This window comes from Euprymna scolopes, chromosome 11, assembly GCF_053919585.1.
Source record: "Euprymna scolopes isolate OS-2025 chromosome 11, ASM5391958v1, whole genome shotgun sequence".
Taxonomy (NCBI): Eukaryota; Metazoa; Mollusca; class Cephalopoda; order Sepiida; family Sepiolidae; genus Euprymna; species Euprymna scolopes.
Genome location: NC_136492.1, coordinates 39,427,087 through 39,450,156, shown reverse-complemented (window position 1 = coordinate 39,450,156; position 23,070 = coordinate 39,427,087). Strand labels below are relative to the sequence as shown.

At 31.8% G+C, this 23,070-nt stretch overlaps 1 protein-coding gene across 1 annotated transcript in view; it reads right to left on the bottom strand.

Moving 5' to 3' along the window:
* The window catches only part of LOC145288128 (uncharacterized), a 361,708-nt gene that overhangs the window by 36,085 nt on the left and 302,553 nt on the right, over positions 1-23,070 (bottom strand). Inside the window, exons 35-42 of the mRNA XM_080136193.1 lie at positions 21,449-21,518; positions 12,428-12,483; positions 11,976-12,094; positions 10,354-10,410; positions 7,853-7,962; positions 5,265-5,435; positions 1,084-1,219; positions 236-322 (exon numbers count right to left, since the gene is read on the bottom strand). Of these exons, the coding sequence (XP_079992319.1) occupies positions 236-322; positions 1,084-1,219; positions 5,265-5,435; positions 7,853-7,962; positions 10,354-10,410; positions 11,976-12,094; positions 12,428-12,483; positions 21,449-21,518 (806 nt within the window). The remainder of the gene's footprint in view (positions 1-235; positions 323-1,083; positions 1,220-5,264; positions 5,436-7,852; positions 7,963-10,353; positions 10,411-11,975; positions 12,095-12,427; positions 12,484-21,448; positions 21,519-23,070) is intronic.

Genomic DNA, 23,070 nt, shown 5'->3' with positions numbered 1-23,070 from the left:
AGTTAAGAAAAATAAGAAAGAGAAACTGAAAAAATTTTTGAAAAGGAAAAATGCATAAATTGGTATAGAAAATAGAAAAAAAAAATGAAAATCGATTTGCTTTCTCAATTCTTAAATACTTGAAATGGATTTATCCGACAGATTTGTTTTTGTTAATATATATATATATATATATATATATATATATATATTCCTTACAAGTTAATTAAAAACCCAATACCTAAACAATACATACCATCTCAGGTCGTTTGCTGCCATTGGCTATAAGAGAAATTGGAAGAGCGGAGGTGTTGGATGCAAAGACACAGTGTTCAGGAATGTGCTAAAATGATATAAAAAGTAACTATACTTAGAAAAATACAGAGTAAAAGGATCAACATTTTAAAAAAACTTCCAAAATAGATGGAAAAAAAAACCATAGATTGCCAGGCTGTCTGTTATGTCAATAACAAATACAAAACACATCAAAAATATAAAATTTTTCCAAAGACAACAACGTTTTTGCATAGAGTAAATACATTTTTAAGAATGGAGGATGCTTGTGATCTTTGAATAATAATAAAATAAAGCATGTTCATTAATTTATACATATCAATTTTCAAATTAGATAATAACTAGTATTATCATGATTAAGGAGGTCCATGCAGATAGGTAGTGTCTTTCCAAGATGGCCTTCTGTAGCACACTTGACTGGTCCCTATGCCCCTAGCACCATGATGCATCAAAAAGAAATGAAGGTGGCCATGGATTAATATATTTTCTCTTCAAATTGAATAGTGTATTCCTGAGATAACTGAATGGGTCAAAGCAAATATTGAAGGACATGTTCCATCACAGATTTTACAGCAAACCCCATTTTCAATAGCAATTAAACAAGATTACTAAAACAAAATTTAAGCAGAATGTAAAATATTATCAACATCTAACATCAATAAAATCAATATAACCAATTTAAAATCAATCATTTTTCCCCCAATCTAAAATCTAAGAACATCAATAAAAAAAAATACAAACAAAATTATGTAAATAATCACATTTAAATTATGCGCACCATTTCCAAAAGAAAAGAAATGAAAAACATACTTTTTCAACTTCTGTAATGACTTTGTGCTTGATACGAATATCTTCAAATACGGCTTCAATTATGATATCACACTTGTTGAAGTTCTCATAAGACAGAGTTGGATCAAGATTGGAGAAAGTCTGGTCACTTTCAAAGCTGAAGAAAAAATTAGCACACTATTACCGATTTTTGTGATATCATGTTTCGTTAATAAAAGTGAAAGAAATTGTCAAAAATATTGAATTGACTTAATAAAAAAATTGACTTTGTGATTTGTAATTAATTTATTTTCTTATTTATTTCCTATAACATTTACAATTTGTGAAAATTCATTATATATATATATATATATATATATATCATTCATTATATATCCAATATCATATACCTTAGATATAAAGAGCATTTATATCCCCTTCTCCCAATAATGTTTTTTCCTTATTAAACTGACAAATAATCCATACATACCCATGTTTATCTTATTTATAACTATCATATATATATAGGATAAGTTAAGATAAAACGTAAAGTTACATTTATTACATTATCAAGTCAATAAGGGCTACAAAAGGAAGAATAAGGGAGAGAACTCTATAGGTAAATATTTCTTATCAGAAGACGAGGAAAGGCTGGCATTATACAAAAGGTGCAAAGACAACACAGACTTTGAAAGTATTCAGATTAGAAATTAAAAAATTGTTATAGATTAGAATTGGAAAAAATCTATTTCATAGTGTAAATAGATTTATTAATGATGCTAGTATATTAGAATGTATAATATAATAGAAAGCAAGCAGAAAATATTTTCTGGTTTAGAATATAAATCTAATAATATTGAAATATATATTTATACACAATAATTTATACACATTACTTCAATAATAATCTAATCTATATTAGTATGAGAAAATATTCATAGTTGAATATTAATTTAATATAATCAAGAAAAAATCTAGGAATATAAAATTGAAAAGTGATTATAAATATAGCTACAATATTGAATTTGTAACATAAGAAATATTTAAACCATAAAATAAATTAGAATGTTTAAGCTAAATAGGAAAAATAACTAATAAATAAATGAGTTTAAATTCAACCAAGTAAAAAGTTCAATTATATAAGCTGTAAATGAATTTGGAAAAATCGAATTCACATAGGTTGCTTCCTTTTTACTGTTTTACTTATAAAAAAAATTAAAAAAATCTACATTCAATAATAAAATTAAAAAATCATTATGCTCAACAAACAAATAATCTTATATTTAGTGTTGAGGTTAACAAATAAATTTATCAAATTAATTTTAACTATCAAACCAATCTTTCGTAAACAAAAGGGAAATCAGGATGTAATTTTGAATCTAATTTAAATTATTTGACCGTATAAAAAGTATTTTAATGGAAGAATAAATTATAAATATAACAATAACTTAAAAATAGAACTTGAAGGTGATAAAATGAATAATAAAATAAAAAATGAAAATAAAATGACATACAAAAAATTAAAAAATTAATTAAAAAATAATAATTAATATTCACTGAGATACAAAACTATGAACAAAACGAATTAAGACAAACACAATAGGATGATTATCTTCATAATGAAAAGAATGTCCGCAGTGTGTGTTGGTTATATGTGAATCATGTAAGTTGTTCAAAATAATATTTTTCTATGTTTTTTAAGAAATATATCTGATGAGTAAGCTACTAAAAATGCAACAAAAACACAATTTTTTTTTACTTGTTTGTTGCAAACAAAACAATATTATAATAATTTCCTTTAAAGTATTTTATAGTGTTAATGTGTAACAACTTTTTTCTGTGAACTATTGGTGAGTTTTAGGAAGCTAGAGACCATGAGCAAGTGAAAAGCACCAGAATATTGGAAGAGAGATCTGCATTATGGTGATAGCACCAGGTTAAAAATGTGGAAATCTTAGCTCCAGTTCAGTGATCTATGAATACCTTACAGGACAAGAGATGTGAACTGAAGAATTGCAATGGATATATGGAACAACAAAATTTATAGAGAAGTTGCAAAAAAGATGCAGTAAAATACAAGGAAAGTGCATGAATGAAGATCCTTGTAACTCTTATTATGAAGAATTTCAAGGACCAAAACCTAAGAAACACCTCAACCAGGTCAAACACGTGCAGAACAACATACAAAGTGTTGCATGCAATGAAGCCCAAGTTCCCTCAACTTATAACAGTCATTGAGTGTGTTTCCAGCAGAGGTTACATCATGTCACTAACTTCAGACATTCAGTCTTAATTCAGATGGCTATACAAGAGTTTTTATCCCCTGTGCTGGGTGGAGTGGGTGATAATGGGAAGCAGTAGGACTCTGCTCCATGTCACATCTGGGAGACAACCTAGAAGTTGGTGCTTGAGAATTTTTACAACTTCAACAGTTCCAAAATCTTCCCCAAACCCACACTTAGTCTGATTGCAACTCTGTAGACCATTGTGTAGGGCAGTTGAGAAAGATACCAATACTTTGCAATACTAAGCCAAGCTGATTGTCAAGTTCAAATTGGTGTTCAGGTTCATGAAGGCTGCATACTCCAGGTTCAGGTCCCACCTGGAGACTAGTGGTGGTTCAGGGCAATTTCTTTGAGTGAGTTGTATTTGGCAAAATATCCTCTAAGAAATGCATTTTGAATTTTATATAAATTATTAGTCATGATATGTTTTTTTTTTTAATTCCTTTTCCATTCAGTGTAAAATTTATCCTGAACATTATATATATGTTTCATTTTACTTCTGTGGAAATTTTCAGAAATCAAGGGACCCTTTCCTAGGGCTAACACGTGAGCTCTATTGAAGATATATAGATATTTGAATATTCCATTAAAGTTTTCCTTAACCTCTCAAGCACTGAGTTAGTAAAGAAGTTGGCAATACAATTTTACTCTCCTCAATTGACCATTTAAATAAGTTATAGTATACTTTTCTTGTGGTCTCTTGGTTTTATTAGATTCCAGGACAAGAATTCCTTTGTCTGGTGGAGTATCCAGCTTTGTGCTGTTACTTGAGGTAACATCACTTGGAGAAGGTGCACTATTCTTCATGAAAAAACTAGTATGAGTTAGACATACTGAGGAGATCTTATTTGGGCTGTGAATATTATGTGGTTTGGAATATTTAGTCAGGGTTTACTTGTAGAAAAAAGTATCCTCATCTCAGGCTTTCCTGACAAACGACTACACAGAGAAACTCAAGGATAGTGTCTAGTAGGCATCAAAATTTTCTCCATAAAAATGCAAAATATGAATTGGATGAGATTTGCTTTGGATGGCAGAAATCAACAAGTACATAAAAAAGAAACCAACACAAAGAATGATAACATATTTGCAGAGAATATATATAAATATACAAAAATGAATAGGTTTTTTAAAATCTCAAAAAAAAATATTTTAATTATTTAATAAAAAAATATATAACATTATTCGGTTGGCTAAATGTTCAAGTTAAACTTGTGAAATAATGTTTCTTATGACCAAGTTTCTCTACTTAAAATCAGATTTATTTTTGGTAGATGAGATTCCATCTGCACAAACTATGATAAATAGAAAGCTTACAATTTATAGAAACAATATCATCTACTAAAGAATGTTCTATTCATATTACATATATATTAGTTCAATTTTTAAATGCTAACTTTATGCATGTTTTTTTTTTTAACTTTCATTCATCTGGTGTTCATTAAACAATGACTATCTTTCCATTCTATCTAGTTTTTTACAGAATAATTGATTATCAGCAATTTTAAATCCCCATATTTGTGGAAAAGATACAGAGTTCTCATTGAAATACATGCCAAAATGACAAGCAGATTTCAAATTTTTTCAGCATTAGTAAGAGGATGGTAGAAAATGCAAGAAAAAATTTTAAGATTTAGGATTCTACAAGATAACATCAGAGAGAAAACACAAAATTTTCCATGATCACAATATCAAAACTGATCACTAAAGTTCAGGAAATCATTCAAAAATGAACATAGTCGAGTTTGTGCCATGTGAGGGAAAAAGGTATAAATGAAAATTATGCAGAGGACATCTGCTACATTCCATACAGGATAAAGAAAGGACAATTTCTGCTAAAGGTTATACAAGAAAAGTGATTGATCAAATTGAACACTTAAAAATTCACACTCAGATAATTGCTAAATGCAGTAATTGGTGTTAAAAGAAAAGTTTTACCTGGTTATTTTCTTCTTTTTCACTGAAGTTTGTAAGCCTTTTTGTACTTGATCAATTCCTCTAGATAATCCTTCTACAGACTGGTCCTTCATCAAAACTGAATATCCTTTATCAATGCTGACTTGGCAGATTCCTGCACCCATTAAACCTGAACCCAAGACTCCAATAACTCTTAAAGGCAAAGAAAAAAATAGTATTTTAAATAAAATCATTTGAGCAATTATCAAATTTAACACATGTATAATATTTAAATTTCTAGAAACTAAAATAGCAGAATTAAAACTGTCAATAATATTTAAAATATAGATTTATGTTAGAATTTTTATGAAATTATGTACATGCTAAATTAAACTTTCACCACAAAAAATTAAAATAAAAACAAAATGTAAGATCTAAAACTTCTCACATAGGAGATATTTCAAATATTTGTATATGAATTTGTATATCAATGAATATAAATTTTGTTTACATTTATTTAAAAAAAAACATTAATTTAATAAAAAAAAATAGTATATAAAGTATTATATCAACTGTAGTACTTAATTTTTAATTACACCTATCTTTATTACTTTATTCAAATATTTTCAACTAAGAACATCTTTCTTAGTTGAAAATATTTGAATAAAGTAATAAAGATAGGTGTAATTTCTTTCTTTATATTTCACGATTTTTTTTTTTTTTTACACAGTGATCACCACTTATTAAGGCCTGAAAGCCACCCAAGGATAAGGGTTATTGCAAGTACATTACGTTAGTGTGGAGATTCGATGAAGTGTTTACGGGGGCGGTTCATTAGGAATTTGTTAACGTTGGACTTGCACATCCAAGTTGTAGTTCGGTGGGAAGCAGGCAGACGGAACAGAGTTCCACAGGCGTGCAGTTCTAAGAAAGAAGCTTTGTTTATGGAATCCGCATTTTGATTTAGGCACAGATATAGAGTGGGGGAAATTTTTCACAGTGGATTCAGCTAGACGGGTGTTTTTCGTGAAAGATTGGCGGGGGGGGGGGGCAGAGATTGAAGTTCAGAGGAGCACCTGCCATGGAAATAACGATAAAACAAGGATATGCTCGCAATGTCTCTTCTGTGGGAGAGAGGTTGCAGGGTAGAGAAAAGGGCATCCCCCACTAAGCCACGAAGTCTATTTTGTACTCTGTCAAGGCAGGATAGGCTGTTTTTAGCAGCTCCTGCCCAGATATGGCAACAGTATTCCATCCTTGGACGTACTTGGCTTTTATATAGATAGAGAATTGCATCAGTAGTGAGATATCTTCTGGAGCGGTAGAAGGATCCCATCATCTTTCCAGCGACCTTGGCAACAGACTTGATGTACGTGTTCCATTTCAGATCAGGAGTAAAGGTCAAACCCAGAAGCTTGTCAAAACACGGGGCATCACCCAGACGAGAGCCATCCATCACAATTGATGCTAGATGGGGATCAGAGCGTTGATGATGTAAGGATAGGAGTTTGGTTTTGGATGCATTAAAGGTAACCAGCCACATCTTCCCCCACTGAACCACGCGCTCAAGATCAGAGGAGAGAGAATCAGAGAGAACTTTGTCATTTACAGCCTTTGATGTGTTGCCGTAGATGGTCGTGTCATCAGCATAGATGTCAACGAATGATTTAAGTATGTGTTTAGGGAGATCATTGATGTAGATCAGGAAGAGAGTTGGGCCCAGGATTGACCCCTGAGGGACTCCAGCATTTATATTGCAGGCCTCCGATTTTTGTCCATCTACCACTACTCTTATGAGCCTATCGGAGAGAAATGATTTAATGATTGAGAAAACATTTCCAGTTATACCGTAGCTGGAAATCTTGTGAAGTAGACCCTTATGCCATACCTTGTCGAAGGCCTTTGATATGTCAAGAGCAATTGCCCTTCAAGTGTTCACTTTCTTATAAATAAGCAAACAAACTTTCTAACTTAAAAATGTTGTTGGTGTTCTTTATCAGTGCCTAAATCTAAACACAGATTTCATGAACAAAGATTCTTTCTCAGAACTGCCCGTCTTTGGAATACTATTCTGCTGGCCTGCTTCCCAGTTAAATACAACATGGTAGCCTTCAAATCCGATGTAAACAAGGTCTTGTTGAGCCGTCTCCATAAATAATTAAATTCTACTACCTTACATTTATTAACCCTTATCCTCGAGTGGCCTTCGGGCCTTGATAAGTGATGCCTTTCAAGTAAAAAAAAACAAAACAAACAATGCTATAAAACAGAAGTCTTCATTTTGATGATTTTGCTCTACAATGTTTATTTTTTAAAACTTTTTGATTGAATGGTCTTTCATGATCTTTTGACAACTATTCCAATGCATATCTTCATTTCAAGTTTGGTGGAAATACAAATTGTAGTTTCAATAATAGACAGAAACTGTGTTATTTGTAGAGATTCAACTTGAATGAACCATTTCAAATCACAAGCATTATACATTTAAAAGCTAAAGAGAACATTTTAATTTTTAAATGAAATAAAAGAGAACAATACAATGTGTCAGGGTTTTATTTTTATTATTTCTGAGCTATTTTAACTTTTAACACATTTTTAAGTTACTAATTATGTACTGCAAAAATACTCACTTTGTTTGTACTTTAGGAACACCAAATCTGTTTTTCTTACAAGCAGTCTGTCCATCATATAGTCCAATTAAGGCTTGGCTTTCTTTAGTCATAGACAACTTACCAAATTCCTACAAGGAAAAAAACTTTTATAAATTACAATATCATCATTTTTTAGTTTAGTAAGAGAAAAAGACAAATACTCTAGAAATTGACTCAAGTAAAATATATTGAATTTATTTTACAGAAAAAATATTACTGTTTTGAAAATTATCTTTCTATGCACTAGTTTCATGCAACATTCACACTCAAACATTAATCAACACACAGACACACACAACATTTGACCCTTCTTTATCGTCTGCTAATCTGTATAAGCTTACTCATTGAAATATTCCCAACCTTTTTCACTAAACTTTCTTTTTAATATGAAAAACAATGAACATTGACCCTTTTTAACTTTTAATGAAATATAATTGAGCAGAGCAGTTTTGATTACGATTTTCAGACCCTTAAATTATTAACTGTCTTCTTCGATATCTCATCTAAAGATTAAATCTTGTTTTACAAGGACTCTAAAATATTCATAAACATTGTTTTTTCTATTGCTGTAAACTTCTATTTTAAACATATATAAAATATCTCTTTTGTGAATCACTCTGAACTCATAATTTTGCCTCTTTATCATTAAATATTTACCATATAACATGTTTCTCATGTTCTCATATTTAATTATAAACCTAAAAACCTTTCTTACTAAAAATATTTTTCTGAAACCAGTCCATCCCAAAAATACTTGCCTAAGTTGGAATCCCTAAAGAAACTCTCCAAAAATGATGACTCTAAATAAGAAGCCCCCTAAAAATGGTGATACTTAAAAAATGGTGACCAAACATGATACGAACACAGTCTCCTGATATGAAAAATGGTGAAATCCTAAAATGGATTATTTTTTCATATTAGAAAGAAAGTTCAGTGAGAAAGATAGGGAACATTTCAATAAATAAGTTGATTTTAAGTGAGCAGATAACAAAGAAGGGATTCAAGCAGTCTGTATGCATGTTACACTTTGTGAGTGTGAGTTGAGACATGGCAGGTTCAAGGCTTAACAGAGAGACACTGGTCCAGGGACTCTGGCTCAACTAGTTTATTGAAGAAATATCAGTCTTTTTAAAGGATGGTGGTGAATCCTAGAAAGGCTATTTCGAATAAATTCAGAAAATCCTCTTATTGCTCCAAGTGTTATTGCTCCAAGTGTTATTGCTCCAAGTGTTATTGCTCCAAATGTTATTGCTCCAAATGTTATTGCTCCAAATGTTATTGCTCCAAATGTTATTGATCCAAATGTTATTGATCTAAATGTTATTGATCCAAGTGTTATTGATCCAAATGTTATTGATCCAAGTGTTATTGATCCAAATGTTATTGATCCAAGTGTTATTGATCCAAATGTTATTGATCCAAAATAAAAATTGTTTTAATGATTCAGGTGGATGCCTGCACAAATATGGCTACACAGAAATGAGTTTAAGCATTTTTATTTTAGACACCGAAGGGTAAACATAAAGACCCTACATTTGCATTTAATAAACATTTCTAGTAAAAGTTATGGTTCAATTTTATTTTTTAATACAGTCTATATCACTGGTTCGAAAAACATTGCTCTACCTGCTGCTGCAATGGCAGGCCAAGCACCAAAATGCCCTCCGGTTGTGACCAAGTCTTGTAGAACACATTTGAAATGTTCAAAAAATTTTTCACACATGTTTGCTAAACATTTAGCTGAACCTCTCATAGGCTAAATATGCAACAGTTAGTGAACAATTTCTTTTATTGCTGGCACTTTAGCCTTGTCCATTCATGTCACCCGATAACTGATAAATATTTGTATTTTTTTTTAGTTTGAGTTTCTTGAAACCTAGTGCTTTGAAATTAATTGAATAGATACAGAGTGCCTTTTATTAATAATTCATGTACATTACAAGACAGATAAGAAAACTGAACACACTAACAAACACAATGTTTTGACATCTGCTGTTTTATTTGCTTGGTGTGCCATATCAGTAAAAACAGTAAAAGCATTCAAACATTTTAAACTTTTGATATAAAAATAATAAATAATAATTGATATAAAAATAATAATTGATAAATAAAAATTATAAATAATAATTGATAAATAAAAATTATAAATAATAATTGATAAATAAAAATTATAAATAATAATTGATAAATAAAAATTATAAATAATAATTGATAAATAAAAATTATAAATAATAATTGATAATAAAATTTGAGTATACTCTTTTCATACAGGTTTCTTTAATATAATTTTGTCATAAATTTTATGAAATTTTAAAAAATTATAAGTTTGATTTAATGTCTATTACCATCCCTATTTTTCCTCACTGACTCTCTACCGCCCAATTTTTTATCACAGTCTTCGTTTCCAGATCTTTCCTATACCTCCAACAATGGATGAGCAGAATGTCAGTTTAAAATTCTAAATCCAGTTAAAAACTTACTTCAGCTTCTTTTTCATAACCAAGTTGATTACCCTTTTCAAGACCAGTTTTCACAACCTAAAACAGAAAAAAATATGACAATAGAAAGCTCTAAGCATTAAAACATTAAAATGCACATGCATTCTTATTGCCGCATATTCATAAAATTAACTAATTTTAGTCAGATTGTAAAAGTAAATATTTTATTTTAAATAACAAAATAATTTCTTTACCAAAATGTGATAAAATATACTCCAAAAATTTATTTTCATCTCCAACATAAAATATTTAAGAAACAATCATACAACATGAAAAGATCAGCACGAACTCCCCCTACATCTAGCCTTTTCTTCTGTCTTTGACAGTGAAAAAGAAACAAACTCATTAAGCAAACTGTGTCACTATATTAAGAAATTATAACATTACACAGGTCAGCCAAGATCAATCACAGTTCAAGATAAATTGCTTAGGTTTTGTAACTTAGTTCAAAGAACACCAAGCACAGACAACCAGCTGAGTTAATGTGCCCTATGTACTGGATTCTTCCTGTTTTTGTACAGGGGTAGAAAGCAAACAAATTTTCACAGAGCACAAAGAACTTTAACTTCTAGCCCGATATGAAGCAATTATAGCATTACGTATGAGATGAAGGATTAACATGCCCTGAATTAAAATGGAGTTTTACAGAACTTTGCAGATTTTGTTGTTGCTGTTATGATGATTCTGTCATTGTCCTTATGGCTTTTGTGGGAGGCTTAACAGCAAAACATACAAGAAATGTAATTTAAAAATTATATAATTTTAACTTTTTAGTTATAAGGGTTCACTTAATGAATTGTGCGACCCACTAATGTATGTGTGAATGTAGCAGGTTTTAGTGGGTGGCCCCAAAATGTGTGTGGTTGTCACATGTCTAGACTGCAACAAAACTGTCTCTTTCTATTTTCTTCCATTATTATATTTCATATCATCATGGTTTTGTTTTCAAGCGATTTACTTTTGTAAATTCTGAAACCAACTTTGGCCACATTCCTTAAATGTGTGCCAAACTGGCAATGTATTGTTTATTAATTTCTTTTTAACCCAAGTTTTTCTGTGATGATTAAATATGTGGTGATCTCAGAAGATTGAACCTGGACAGTATAAGGGGATGTGTTCAGAACAGGAGACTGTTGATTTGGTTTCGTTGAAAGAATGAATGAGAGTTCTTGGATTAGGTTGGGTTGGGTTCAATTAGCAGAGTCAGTTGACTGGAAGGATGGATTTAAGAGATAGTGGAATGAAGAGTTAGAGTTAGTTTAGAAGTCAATTTCTAAAAGCCATTAAACACATGCTAGCATTTAAAAATGACATTAAATAATTGATGATAGAAACAATAAGACTATTTGAACTATGTGTAAAGATTACAAAAATAATTTATCAATATTTCAATGCGGTTGATAAATTATCCAATATTGAAATGATTGATAAAATTTGTGTGTGATAAGGACAATGGTTTTACAAATTAACAATTTTATACAATCAATTTAGTTGCTTTTTTTTTCAGAGTTATTCTTTTCATGATCTTTTACAAAATATGCCTTAGTAACATTAAGTGTTTTTGTTTCTTTTTAGTACAACAATGAATGGATCAATAGACTTACATCTAGAATCTTCAAAGGGGCAGGATAAAGGCCTCCACTTAGCTTCATCACTTTGGATCTGGCTTGCTTGAATACAAGATTTCTACCACTTTCATAATTCAAAACAAAATCAGTTATTTCTGGAAAAAATTTTTAAAAAATTTTCAGATTAAAAAAAATTGATAAAATCTAACCATGTGTCTCTATATTAGAAATGGAAATAATTATTTCTAATTCCACATTATACCATATGAATGTAAATAAAAATTACAAAATAAAAAATAAAAAAGTATATGGTCAGAGTATATGTTGATGAAATATTTACAACAAACATAAAATATTAAGTTTAATGATGTAACAAAGAATATAAATTGTTTAAATAAACAATGAGGAAAAAGAAGTAGAAAAATAAAGTGACTTATCACTGAGAAAATATATAAATCTATAAAATATACAAAAAAATCATAACATACTGTCAATTAAATTTCTCTTTCGTGATGTTCTCTTTAAATCTCCTTTTGCTAGATTTCTGAAAAATACAAAATTGCAGACATCCACATAAGAGTGATTTTTAAGACATATTTATTCAATTTTGGAGATTTTATATTAGATAATATATATCTTTAGAACTAAATGCACGCATGTGTATAGAAGAAAAAGTTAGAGGATCTACATAAAATCTAAAGCGTATTCTTATTTAAAATTGCCCAATACCAGTAACCGGTATTCCTGAATCTCTAAGTGCACCTCTCTCTGGAGCAGATTTCAGGGGTCAAGTCAAATTTTCCTCAAATAGGTATTTTTCCGGGTATTGAGTAAAAATATGTGCATGCTTACTACAACAATAGTCACCACTTATAACATAATGAATTACATCCTTTAATATGTTGCGATATTGAAATATGTCAATATCGTATTAATAAAAATAAACAAATTTAATGGTTAAAATTCCGAGACGTGAAGGAAGTAAAGCAACCAAGTGAACTGTTATCATGACAACAATGGCGACAGTGACAAGAACAAAAAAAAGAAAGAAAAGAAAAACACTGATATATTTAAAAATCAGAAAAATGCGATCAGCGTTTCTTTCAAAGAAAGCTAGTCGTTAAGAATTTAAAACGCAAGTTAGTTGCAGAAGGGATTCCAAGGAGAGAACACGTCTAACTAAGCAACTCCACTGATAAAATCAACATTACAAGAAATATGAAAAGAAAAACATAGTTGATGTCCATCACCGTAAAATAAAGGTTGATTTATCTTTTACTCTTTTCATTTGTTAATTATAAAGATATATCGGATTACTTTAAGAGAACTATTAAATAACTAAAACTCAGAAATCTTGCTAGAGTTTGATAAAAAAAAAAATATATATATATATATATATATATATATATATATATATATATATATATATATATATATATATATATATCGCCCGAAAGAAAGAAAAACAAACAAAATAAATAAATGAGAAAATCAACTGGAGTAGCCTCTCTTGGTCTATTATAAAAAAACATAAAAGAAAATAATGATGAAAGGGGCACAGCTTTGTAAATTATCTCTGTTGTAAATTTGTCTTTCTCTATTTTTTTTACTGAGAGTTTGGTATACGAGACATATCTATACATATGCAAAAAAAAAAAAAAAAAAAGAAAAAGGAAAAAGAGAAGACTTATTATCATCTTTGAAATTTGTATATATTACATATTCGTACTTTCATTCTGTTCATTAAAATAAAAAAGGAATACATATATATATATATATGGAAAAATGCGCGCATGAAAGGTAATATTCTTAAGATTTTATTAAACCTGGAAAAGTAAAGGACAAGAAATTCAACCTGGAAAAGTAAAGAACAAGATATTCTAGTAAAGTAAAAAATTAAGAATTTTTTAGACTTAAAATATTGCAGCTAAAAATAAAATTTGAATATTGATAAATATTTTATTTATTATTTGCATATGTTGTTGTTGATTATTGAGTTAGAAAGGGTGTCAGTCGCTGGATTGAACTTATTTCCCCCCTATTATTTGCATATATTTATGTAGTGAAAATTGTTTGAATAAAACTAATTCATTAGTTAGTTAGTTAGTAGATGGAATTAATAATTTTATAATTTACATAAAAATGAATTAAATGATCCTAATTATGATATAATAAAATTATTAATTTTTATGTAAATTATAAAATTATTAATTCCATCTACTAACTAACTAACGAATTAATTTTATTCAAACAATTTTCACTACATAAATATATGCAAATAATAGGGGGGAAATAAGTTCAATCCAGCGACTGACACCCTTTCTAACTCAACAATAAACAACAACATATGCAAATAATAAATAAAATATTTATCAATATTCAAATTTTATTTTTAGCTGCAATATTTTAAGTCTAAAAAATTCTTATTTTTTACTTTACTAGAATATCTTGTTCTTTACTTTTCCAGGTTGAATTTCTTGTCCTTTACTTTTCCAGGTTTAATAAAATCTTAAGAATATTACTTTTCATGCACGCATTTTTCCATATAATCTATGATTTTTCCAGGCATTGCTATTGTATTAATATATAAATTTATAATATTTATTAATGATTGTCAAAAAAAAATTAGCTCTCAAACACACATTTATGCAATATTTATCATTCAATCACAGTAGTTCCGAGCCAGGGTCTCTACCAAGACTGCGGTTCATGAATTCGTGATCTGTATAGAGCATAAACTAACAAAAAAGAAGATGGCACTCGGTGTCTTTTTAGATATCGTTGGAGCTTTTGACAACATACCCTTCAGTAGTATGTTCAAGTCGCTACGAGAACTCAATGTGCCACCAGTACTCATCCGATGGATTGAGTATATGGTGAGGCACAGAACAGTTCAAGTAGAACTACTGAGGGCAACTGTTAAAAGGGATGTAGTTAAATGAAACCCCCAAAGTGGGATTTTATCACCTTTACTATGGAACTGTATGCTGAATCCTCTTTTAAAGGAGTTTAAAAATAGGAATATTTATGCCCAGGCTGATGCTGATGACATCGCAGTGCTAGTCACGGGTTCAAAAGCATCATTGGTCAGACGCATTGCCAAAATGACATTAAATATTCCTAATAAATGGTCTAATCGAAATGAATTAGAATTCAGTAGCCGTAAAACAGAAATGGTCTTGTTTACATATAAAAGGAATTGTCAACTTGGTGACCTTTTTCTGAGTGGACAGAAATTGAAACTTTCGCAGGAGGCAAGGCTGTTAGGGGTAATCCTGGACAGTAAGCTAACCAGGAAAAGCCACATAGAAAAGATTTCCTCCAAGGCGACTGCAGCCCTTATGCAATGCAAACAAATTGTGGGGAAAACCTGGGCAGTTAACCCGCATGTAATGAGGTGGATATACATTGTTATGGTATGTCCCATTTTGTCGTATGCATGTGTTTCCTGGATCCGCAGGACAGAGAAACTGTACTTGAGGAAGAAACTCCAGAAGGTACAAAGACTTGCTTGTTTAATGACTTCTTCAGCATATCCGAGCACACCTACTGAAGCATTGGAGATGCTGTTGAATATCCCTCCGATTAAAGAATTCCTGAAGGCAGAAGCGATACGGGGATCCTATAGAATAGATCTCATGGGTCTGTGGTGGTCAAGATCTGTTGGGACTACTGGAAAAACAAAGAGTCACGTGGATTTGTGTAATGAGGCTAGGAAGGAACTACCGCTCTTGCATGTGTCGGGTGACCTTATGACTAAAACCAGATCATTTGAAAAGCATTTCACATGTATGGTTTATGACAGAACAGGCGCAAGAGATTACGAAAAAGAGCTGGAAAGCTACGTAATCAAATGCTATACTGACGGATCTAAAATGAATGATAGGATTGGTGCGAGTGTTTATAAAGAATACTCAAACCACCTCACCTGTCAAAAATCTTATTATCTTGGTAAACTGAGGACGGTCTTCCAGGCAGAAGTCTTCACCATACAGGTATCATCGGACACAACATCAAACACCAGTCATGAGCTGGCACCATTGGATGTGGTACCAAACACCACCCCCGCCTTCACCGAAGAGCAGGATCTCAGACCTAAGTCTGACAAGTCAGCTCTAACATTCGGTAAACATCACGACAAAAACCGAAGAAGGAGAGATAGCGCATGTTTAAGGCTTTTGAATCTGAGGTTCTGATCATGGAAGAGGTTCAGCAACAGGAAATAGCTATCCTTTCAGATAATCAGGCAGCTATTAAAGCATTGGAGAATAGTACGGTAAGATCCCAAACCGTACTGTGCTGCATTGAAAATCTAAACCATCTAGGAAAAGAAAACCGCATATCTATTTCCTGGACCCCGGTCATGAAGGGATACAGCGCAATGAGGAAGTGGATAAACTGACAAAAGTGGGATCAGAACTTCTAATAGAGCCCTGAACCCTTTGCTCAAGTCCCGTATGCTATCTGTCTTTCTAGCATCAGAGAGTGGTCTACGAAACACCTAAAGGAGGCGTGGAACAAAAGGATAGACTGTAAAAAAACAAAGGATAACGTTGGTTGGGCATCTACCCGACTATGTAAACTATTTTCAGTATTTCCGAGTCAGTTTAAATAAAGTTGTGTTGTTTTTGCTTTCATTTCTTCTACTAAAATAGAATAAAAACTAAACCTTTTATTTTATCCATTTTTTTTTTCTGGCTTCTTCTGATTGTCTCTGCCACTCTCACTAGTATTTTCTTCTTTTTAGTCTTTTAAGTTCACGTGTATTATTCGACTTATTTACTTCCGAAACTAGGCAAGCAGGTTCACTGTTGCTGATAATATGGGCAAGACACGATCTCACAGCAGCAGCAGCAGCTCTAAGAGTAGTAGTTATAATAATAACTTGGAACCGGCGAATTATTAGCATATTAATAGTTCGATCTTTATCGGTTTTTAATTTAAAAAAAAAAACCATTACACGGGATTGAACCTAAAATCTTTCTACCAATCCCGGCTCTATACCCGTTACGGTAACATATAACATTTTCAATTTAATTTCGAATCACAGTAGTTGTTATGAAATGACTACATTTTTCATCAAATGTGATAACGAAAGATTTGAGTTCATTCAAAGAATATGTATATCATAGAATTCACTAATATTTTTAATCGATAAATTCACCATTTTTTGCTATAAAATCATAAGGAGAGTTAAAAAAAAATTAGTTATTAAAAAAAAGTTCGTTTTTTTTAATTATAAAAAAAACCGATACACGGGATTGAACCTAAAATCTTTCCACCAACCCCCGGTACTCTAACCGTTACGCTAACATGTCATATTGGCAAAATCGCAGTAAAAAATATTTATACACAAAAAAAAGTTATGCAAAATAAAAAAAAAGCGTTAGTCACTTATGTATGTACTTACTCTCCTGTTTGTGAACCCACATATTTTGTTGTAACTTTTTTTCTACTGAACCAATTTTCGAAATTTTTTTTTCAAAATGTAGCTAATGAGGTGTTCTATCCAACTATATAAGCTGTTTGAAATTTGGTTGTGAACGGAATTAGTGGTGGGGGTTTGAATGTGTCTCTATTCATTCAATTTCGGACTTAAGCATATATTCAACCACTACCGTGGTTGAATGATATATATATATATATATATATATATATTGAATTGATTATCATTTCATGTTAAAACTATATACTGAAACTTCTCTGACCTACCATTTCTTACAGCGACAGACAGATTGCTAAATAAATCTATCTATCCATCTGATATCTATTTTATATAATACAGAAGCCTATAGACCATGTTTAAGTCAAGAAGGGCAGATAATTGTTATCTCCATTTAAAATGTTCGTTTTGATAGAGGAAGTCAATTAAATACAGACTGACGTGTAGCATCCTAGCGTCCTTCCACGCAAACTGAGAAAATTATTACTTTTTTTTTTTTAAATTAATTTATCATGATCAGATAATAAAGCTAACCTCAGAAGGGGCATGTCACAAATACCTACCTGGAAAAATACTTGATTGAGGAAAATTTAAATGCCATATTCGTTTTTAGCACACTCAAAATTTATAGAAAACAAGTTTTTAAGGTAAGTTTTGTGTTGGTCTAACAGGCCACTATTATCAAATAAACACCACACCTAAAAAAAAAAAAAAAAAAAAAAATGGACTCCCTCCCCCAAAAAGTGGCTATAACAACTATGTTTTTTTTTTAGTTAAATTAATATAGAAAAGTGATCTCCCACTTTTTAAAACAATAATTTCTTCATATCTTGGAAACTACTTGTTTCCTGGAATTTTAAATATTATTTTCATTTTCAGCATCCCCAAAAACCTATACTAGTGATAATTTTAAAGAATTTTTTGTGGGTGGAAAGATACTGCACCTTTACCAATGTTTCAATCATAGTCATTTGTTTTCCTAATTTTGCATATGAATTACAAAACATCTGATATTTCCCCAAAATCTCTAGCTTTGATGGAGGAGAGACTAAAACTTGCTGCTATGGTTCCAAATGATCTGAAATAACAGCAAGGGGAGACTTGATTCCAAATATTTCTTAGATATTATACCTGATTTTCATACATAAAATAAATTTCACAGTGTGTAAGGATTATTTGATCCTGGAGATATTCATACTCGTACCCTATTTTTTTTTTTTTTTTTTTACAGAGGCATCACCACTTATCAAGGCCAAGAGGCCACTCGAGGATAAGGGTTAAAGACTGTACAGTAGAAATTGGACAATATAGTAACCGTTAGTAATGGAGATACGATAAATTTGTTAACTTATATGGAACGACTCATCAACAACTTGTTTATGTTAGACTTGAACACAACCATATTGTAGTCAGCTGGAAAACAGAAAAACGAAAGACAATTCCATAGGCGTGCAGTTCTAAGAAAGAAGCTTTGCTCATGGAATCTACGTTTATGTTTAGGCACAGATAAAGAGTGTGGGAAATTAGTGATAGTGTTTTCTGCTAGACAGGTGTTTCTTGTAAAAGTTTGGCGAGGGGGTACCATAGAATGGAGCTCAGCCGAGCACTTGCCATGAAAATAATGATAAAGCAGAGACAAACTCGCAACATCTCTTCTGTGAGAAAGAGGTTGCAGGGAAGAGAAAAGGACATCCCCCACAAGGCTACGAAGTCTATTTTGAACTCTATCAAGGCAGGATAAGCCCTTTCTAGCGGCTCCTGTCCAGATGTGGCAACAGTACTCCATCCTTGGATGTACCAGCCTCTTATATAGATAGAGAATTGCATCAGCAGTGAGATATCTACTGAATCGATAGAAGGATCCCACCATTTTTCCAGCGGCCTTGGCAACGGATTTAATGTACGTGTTCCATTTAAGATCAGGAGTAAAGGTCAAGCCCAGAAGCTTGTCAAAACATGAGGCCTCCCCAAGACGAGAGCCATTCATTTCAATTGATGCCAGATGGGGATCAGAGCGTTGATGATGTAAAGATAAAAGCTTGGTTTTAGATGCATTAAAAGTAACAAGCCACCTCTTTCTCCATTGTACCACTTGCTCAAGATCAGAGGAGAGAGAATCTGAAAGAACTTGGTCGTTTACGGTCTTAGATGTGTAACCATAGATAGTAGTGTCATCAGTATAGATGTCTACGAATGATGTAAAGATGTGATTTGGAAGATCATTAATATAGATCAGGAAGAGAGTTGAGCCCAGGATGGACCCCTGAGGGACTCCAGCATTAATACTAAGAGCTTCTGATTTCTGCCCATCAACTACTACTCTTATGAACCTATCAGAGAGAAATGATTTAATAATTGAGAAGACATTTCCAGCTATACCATAGCTGGAGATCTTGTGAAGTAATCCTTTATGCCATACTCAAAGGCCTTTGATATGTCAAGAGCAATTGCCCTAGAAAGGTAGCCTCTGTCGAGAGATTCGCTGATCCTATGAGATATAACTGTAAGCACATCTGCTGTAGATCTAGCAGAACGGAAACCATATTGCATGTCACTAAGAAGGTTATTTTTGCTGAGATAGTTGATTACTTCTCTATTTAACAAAGATTCCAGAAACTTACTCATGACGCACAGGAGACTTATTGGCCTGTACTGTGAGGGAGATGAGCGATCACCTGAATTCTTAAATATGGGGCATACTGATGAGATTTTCCAGGATGACAGGAAGCAATTCTCCTTAAGACAATGTTTAAACAGTTTTGTAAGGATGGGTGCAAGTTCTGGTTGAAGTCTTTTGAGTCCTATAATTGGAATACCTTTACTGGAATCAAGGTTTTTGATTAGCTTGGCAACATCATGTACAGATATTTGTATATCACACAGCATGTTTTCTGATACAGGAGGAAATATTGGAGTTTGGCAGCCTTGGTCACAAAGGTTAGAATTAGCTGCAAAGTTCTTGGCAAAGAGTTTGGCTTTGTCTGATTCTGACGAGATTACCTCAGGGCCATTTATGAGAGTTGGGATAGAGCACACGCATCTGTTCAGGATTCTGTTTGCTATTTGCCAAAACTGGTGGGAACCAAGCCGCTGCTCAGCTACTTTGGGCTTGACAGACTGAGCATACAACTCTCTTGTGTTCGTTTCCAAAAAAGGGAAGATATAACACAAGAAATATTTGGAATCAAGTTTACCCCTGCTGTTATTTCAGATCATTCGAAACCATAGCAGCAAGTTTTAGTCTCTCCTCCATCAAGATATATATATATTTTTTTATTTCAATGTGCATCTACTCAGAGATGCAAGGTCGCAGAGTGGCTCATTTTTTATGATCACTTTTTATTGATCTTTTGCTGGTAAAAATAGTTGCTAAGTTGTCAAAATTGAAAGAAATTGGAATTTGACAGGCTTAAGTTGACCTGAAGTTTCTTTGTATGCATGTGCAAGAATATATGTATCTATACAATAACGTTAGATATGACATAGCTAAAAATGAATTAACTGACAATAACTCCATTGGTAACAACTAAGGCTGAAGCATTATATGTTTTGGTTTCAGTTTCGATTCTAGCTGATGGCACCAAAGTCATTTTTTTTTTTACTTTTTAAATCACTACTATATATTAGGCACAATATAATAATCAATAGAGAATTGGCTATATAATGATAAATACAAAATCTGCATAAACTAAAAGATCATATTTAATATCATATATATAATACAAGAGAATACTTCTGTCTGTGTGTCTGTCCCTAAAAATGAGGACATGCTTGGGAGTGTACCTTAAATACAATTTGAATGTGAATATAATGGAAGTCGTGCACTGTGTCTAGCTGATGGTAGTTGAAAGGTGTTATGATACTTTTCTAACATCATACACAATGAAATGAATCTATAAGTGTTCAGAGTATTAACATACATTTGAATAGCTAAGTGGCATGTAAGATATTTGACAATATTAAAGTTGCTCTCCTTAATGTTACAGGTGATGCTATGCTACATTAACCTGGGCAACCCTGCTAATCTGCTAATTTAATATAAATTCCACACTGTAAAAATACTTACCTGGCAGTAATAATAGCAATTTCTTCTAAATAAGCTAATGTTCTATCTTCAGGTTTCATTAGACCTGGGCCTGAAACAAGAAATATATTCTTGAAGAAAAAATGTATTTTAAAAGGAATCAAATACAAAACTACTATGCATTATTCAAATGAGAAGGAAGTTGGTCTGTTTAAGTGGCATATCGATTTTCTTTGGGTCATTTTACGCTGTATATATTTTTTTTAATTTTTGTTGTATTGTTTTCAAATTTCAAGTGATGTTTTGATGTCATTAGTTGTTTGAGAGGGATTTATATTTTGTGTTAGAGATTTGCTCTTTTTAAAAAGTTCAGAATATTACTAGAGTTTTCTTTATCATGAATATATGTGAGGTTATAACATGCCAGTAAGAAATATTTCACCATCTAGGGCTTGTGATATGTTATGCATTCAGAAGGTTTTTCATTTTTTATGTGCGTCCTATCTGAATACTAGAACTACTTCTTTTCATGAGTTTTTGGGGTCTGACAGTTGTTTTAAGTAAAGGTTTAATTTTAAATAGTTTATCGTTTTGGCAATTGGTTTCTTACCATTTCTTAGTAATGAATTTATTTACGAAAGGTTTGTAGTCAGTGTATGGGACCTTTATTATGTCACTTATCTCAAGTTTTAATGAATTTTTTGCAACCATGTTGGCTTTTTCATTCCCGCGAAATCTATAGTGACTAGGAATCCAACAGGAGAGTTTTATGCCGTGAAATAGAATGGATTCTTTGTAGAAGTTTGATCAGTAAGGGATAATTTAATTTTTGATTTTTTTTAATGATTCAAGAACTGATAATGAGTCCATGAATATTATGGATTTAATCATGATATCTGATATGTTGTGTATAACGCTATGCAAGCATTCAACAATCCCACCTGTTCTAGCTGGTGTTAGTTTATAAATATGAGCTATCTGCTCATATGCAAATTATACTTAATTTGCATATCACTACATCTCCCTATAATGGAGGGACTTTATGCCACAAGTATTCTTCTACTTCTTCTTGCCCCCCCCTCTCACCACTTCAGGCCAACCTGAATATGCGTCTACTAATATTAATAATAGTCCTATCCCATTGACATAGGCATGATCCATGTGTACTCTGCTCCATGGTTCTGATTCTCGGGGTCACACATATATTTTCTTTTGCTTGAAATTCCTGAGTTCTGCGTATTTTTTGCATCTTTTTACGTAGTCTTCTAGGCCTCCTGAGTACCCCAGCCACCATGCTTCCAATTTTAATCTTCTTTGCATAGCTGCCTCCATTTCTATATTTGAATAATTGAGCTCAGTCGTTTTTAATCTCCTGGGATGACCAGCTTGTGACAAGATACCGAATACGGAATGTTCACTAGCATTATGTCCTTGTGTATACTTTTTCATAAGCTGTCTCCTCTGTGTTTCTTGGGGAACTACCAAGTCTCCATTACATATTACCCCATTTTCTATAGTCAGTTTATGTCTTATTTCTTTGAATGGTCTTTTAGCCATTGAACAATTTCCTCAGCAATTCTCTTTTATCCTCAACACTATTCTGTTTAACAATGGGTCATTTGTAGTTTCAGTAGCCATTTTATCTAAAGATATTACATCGGTTT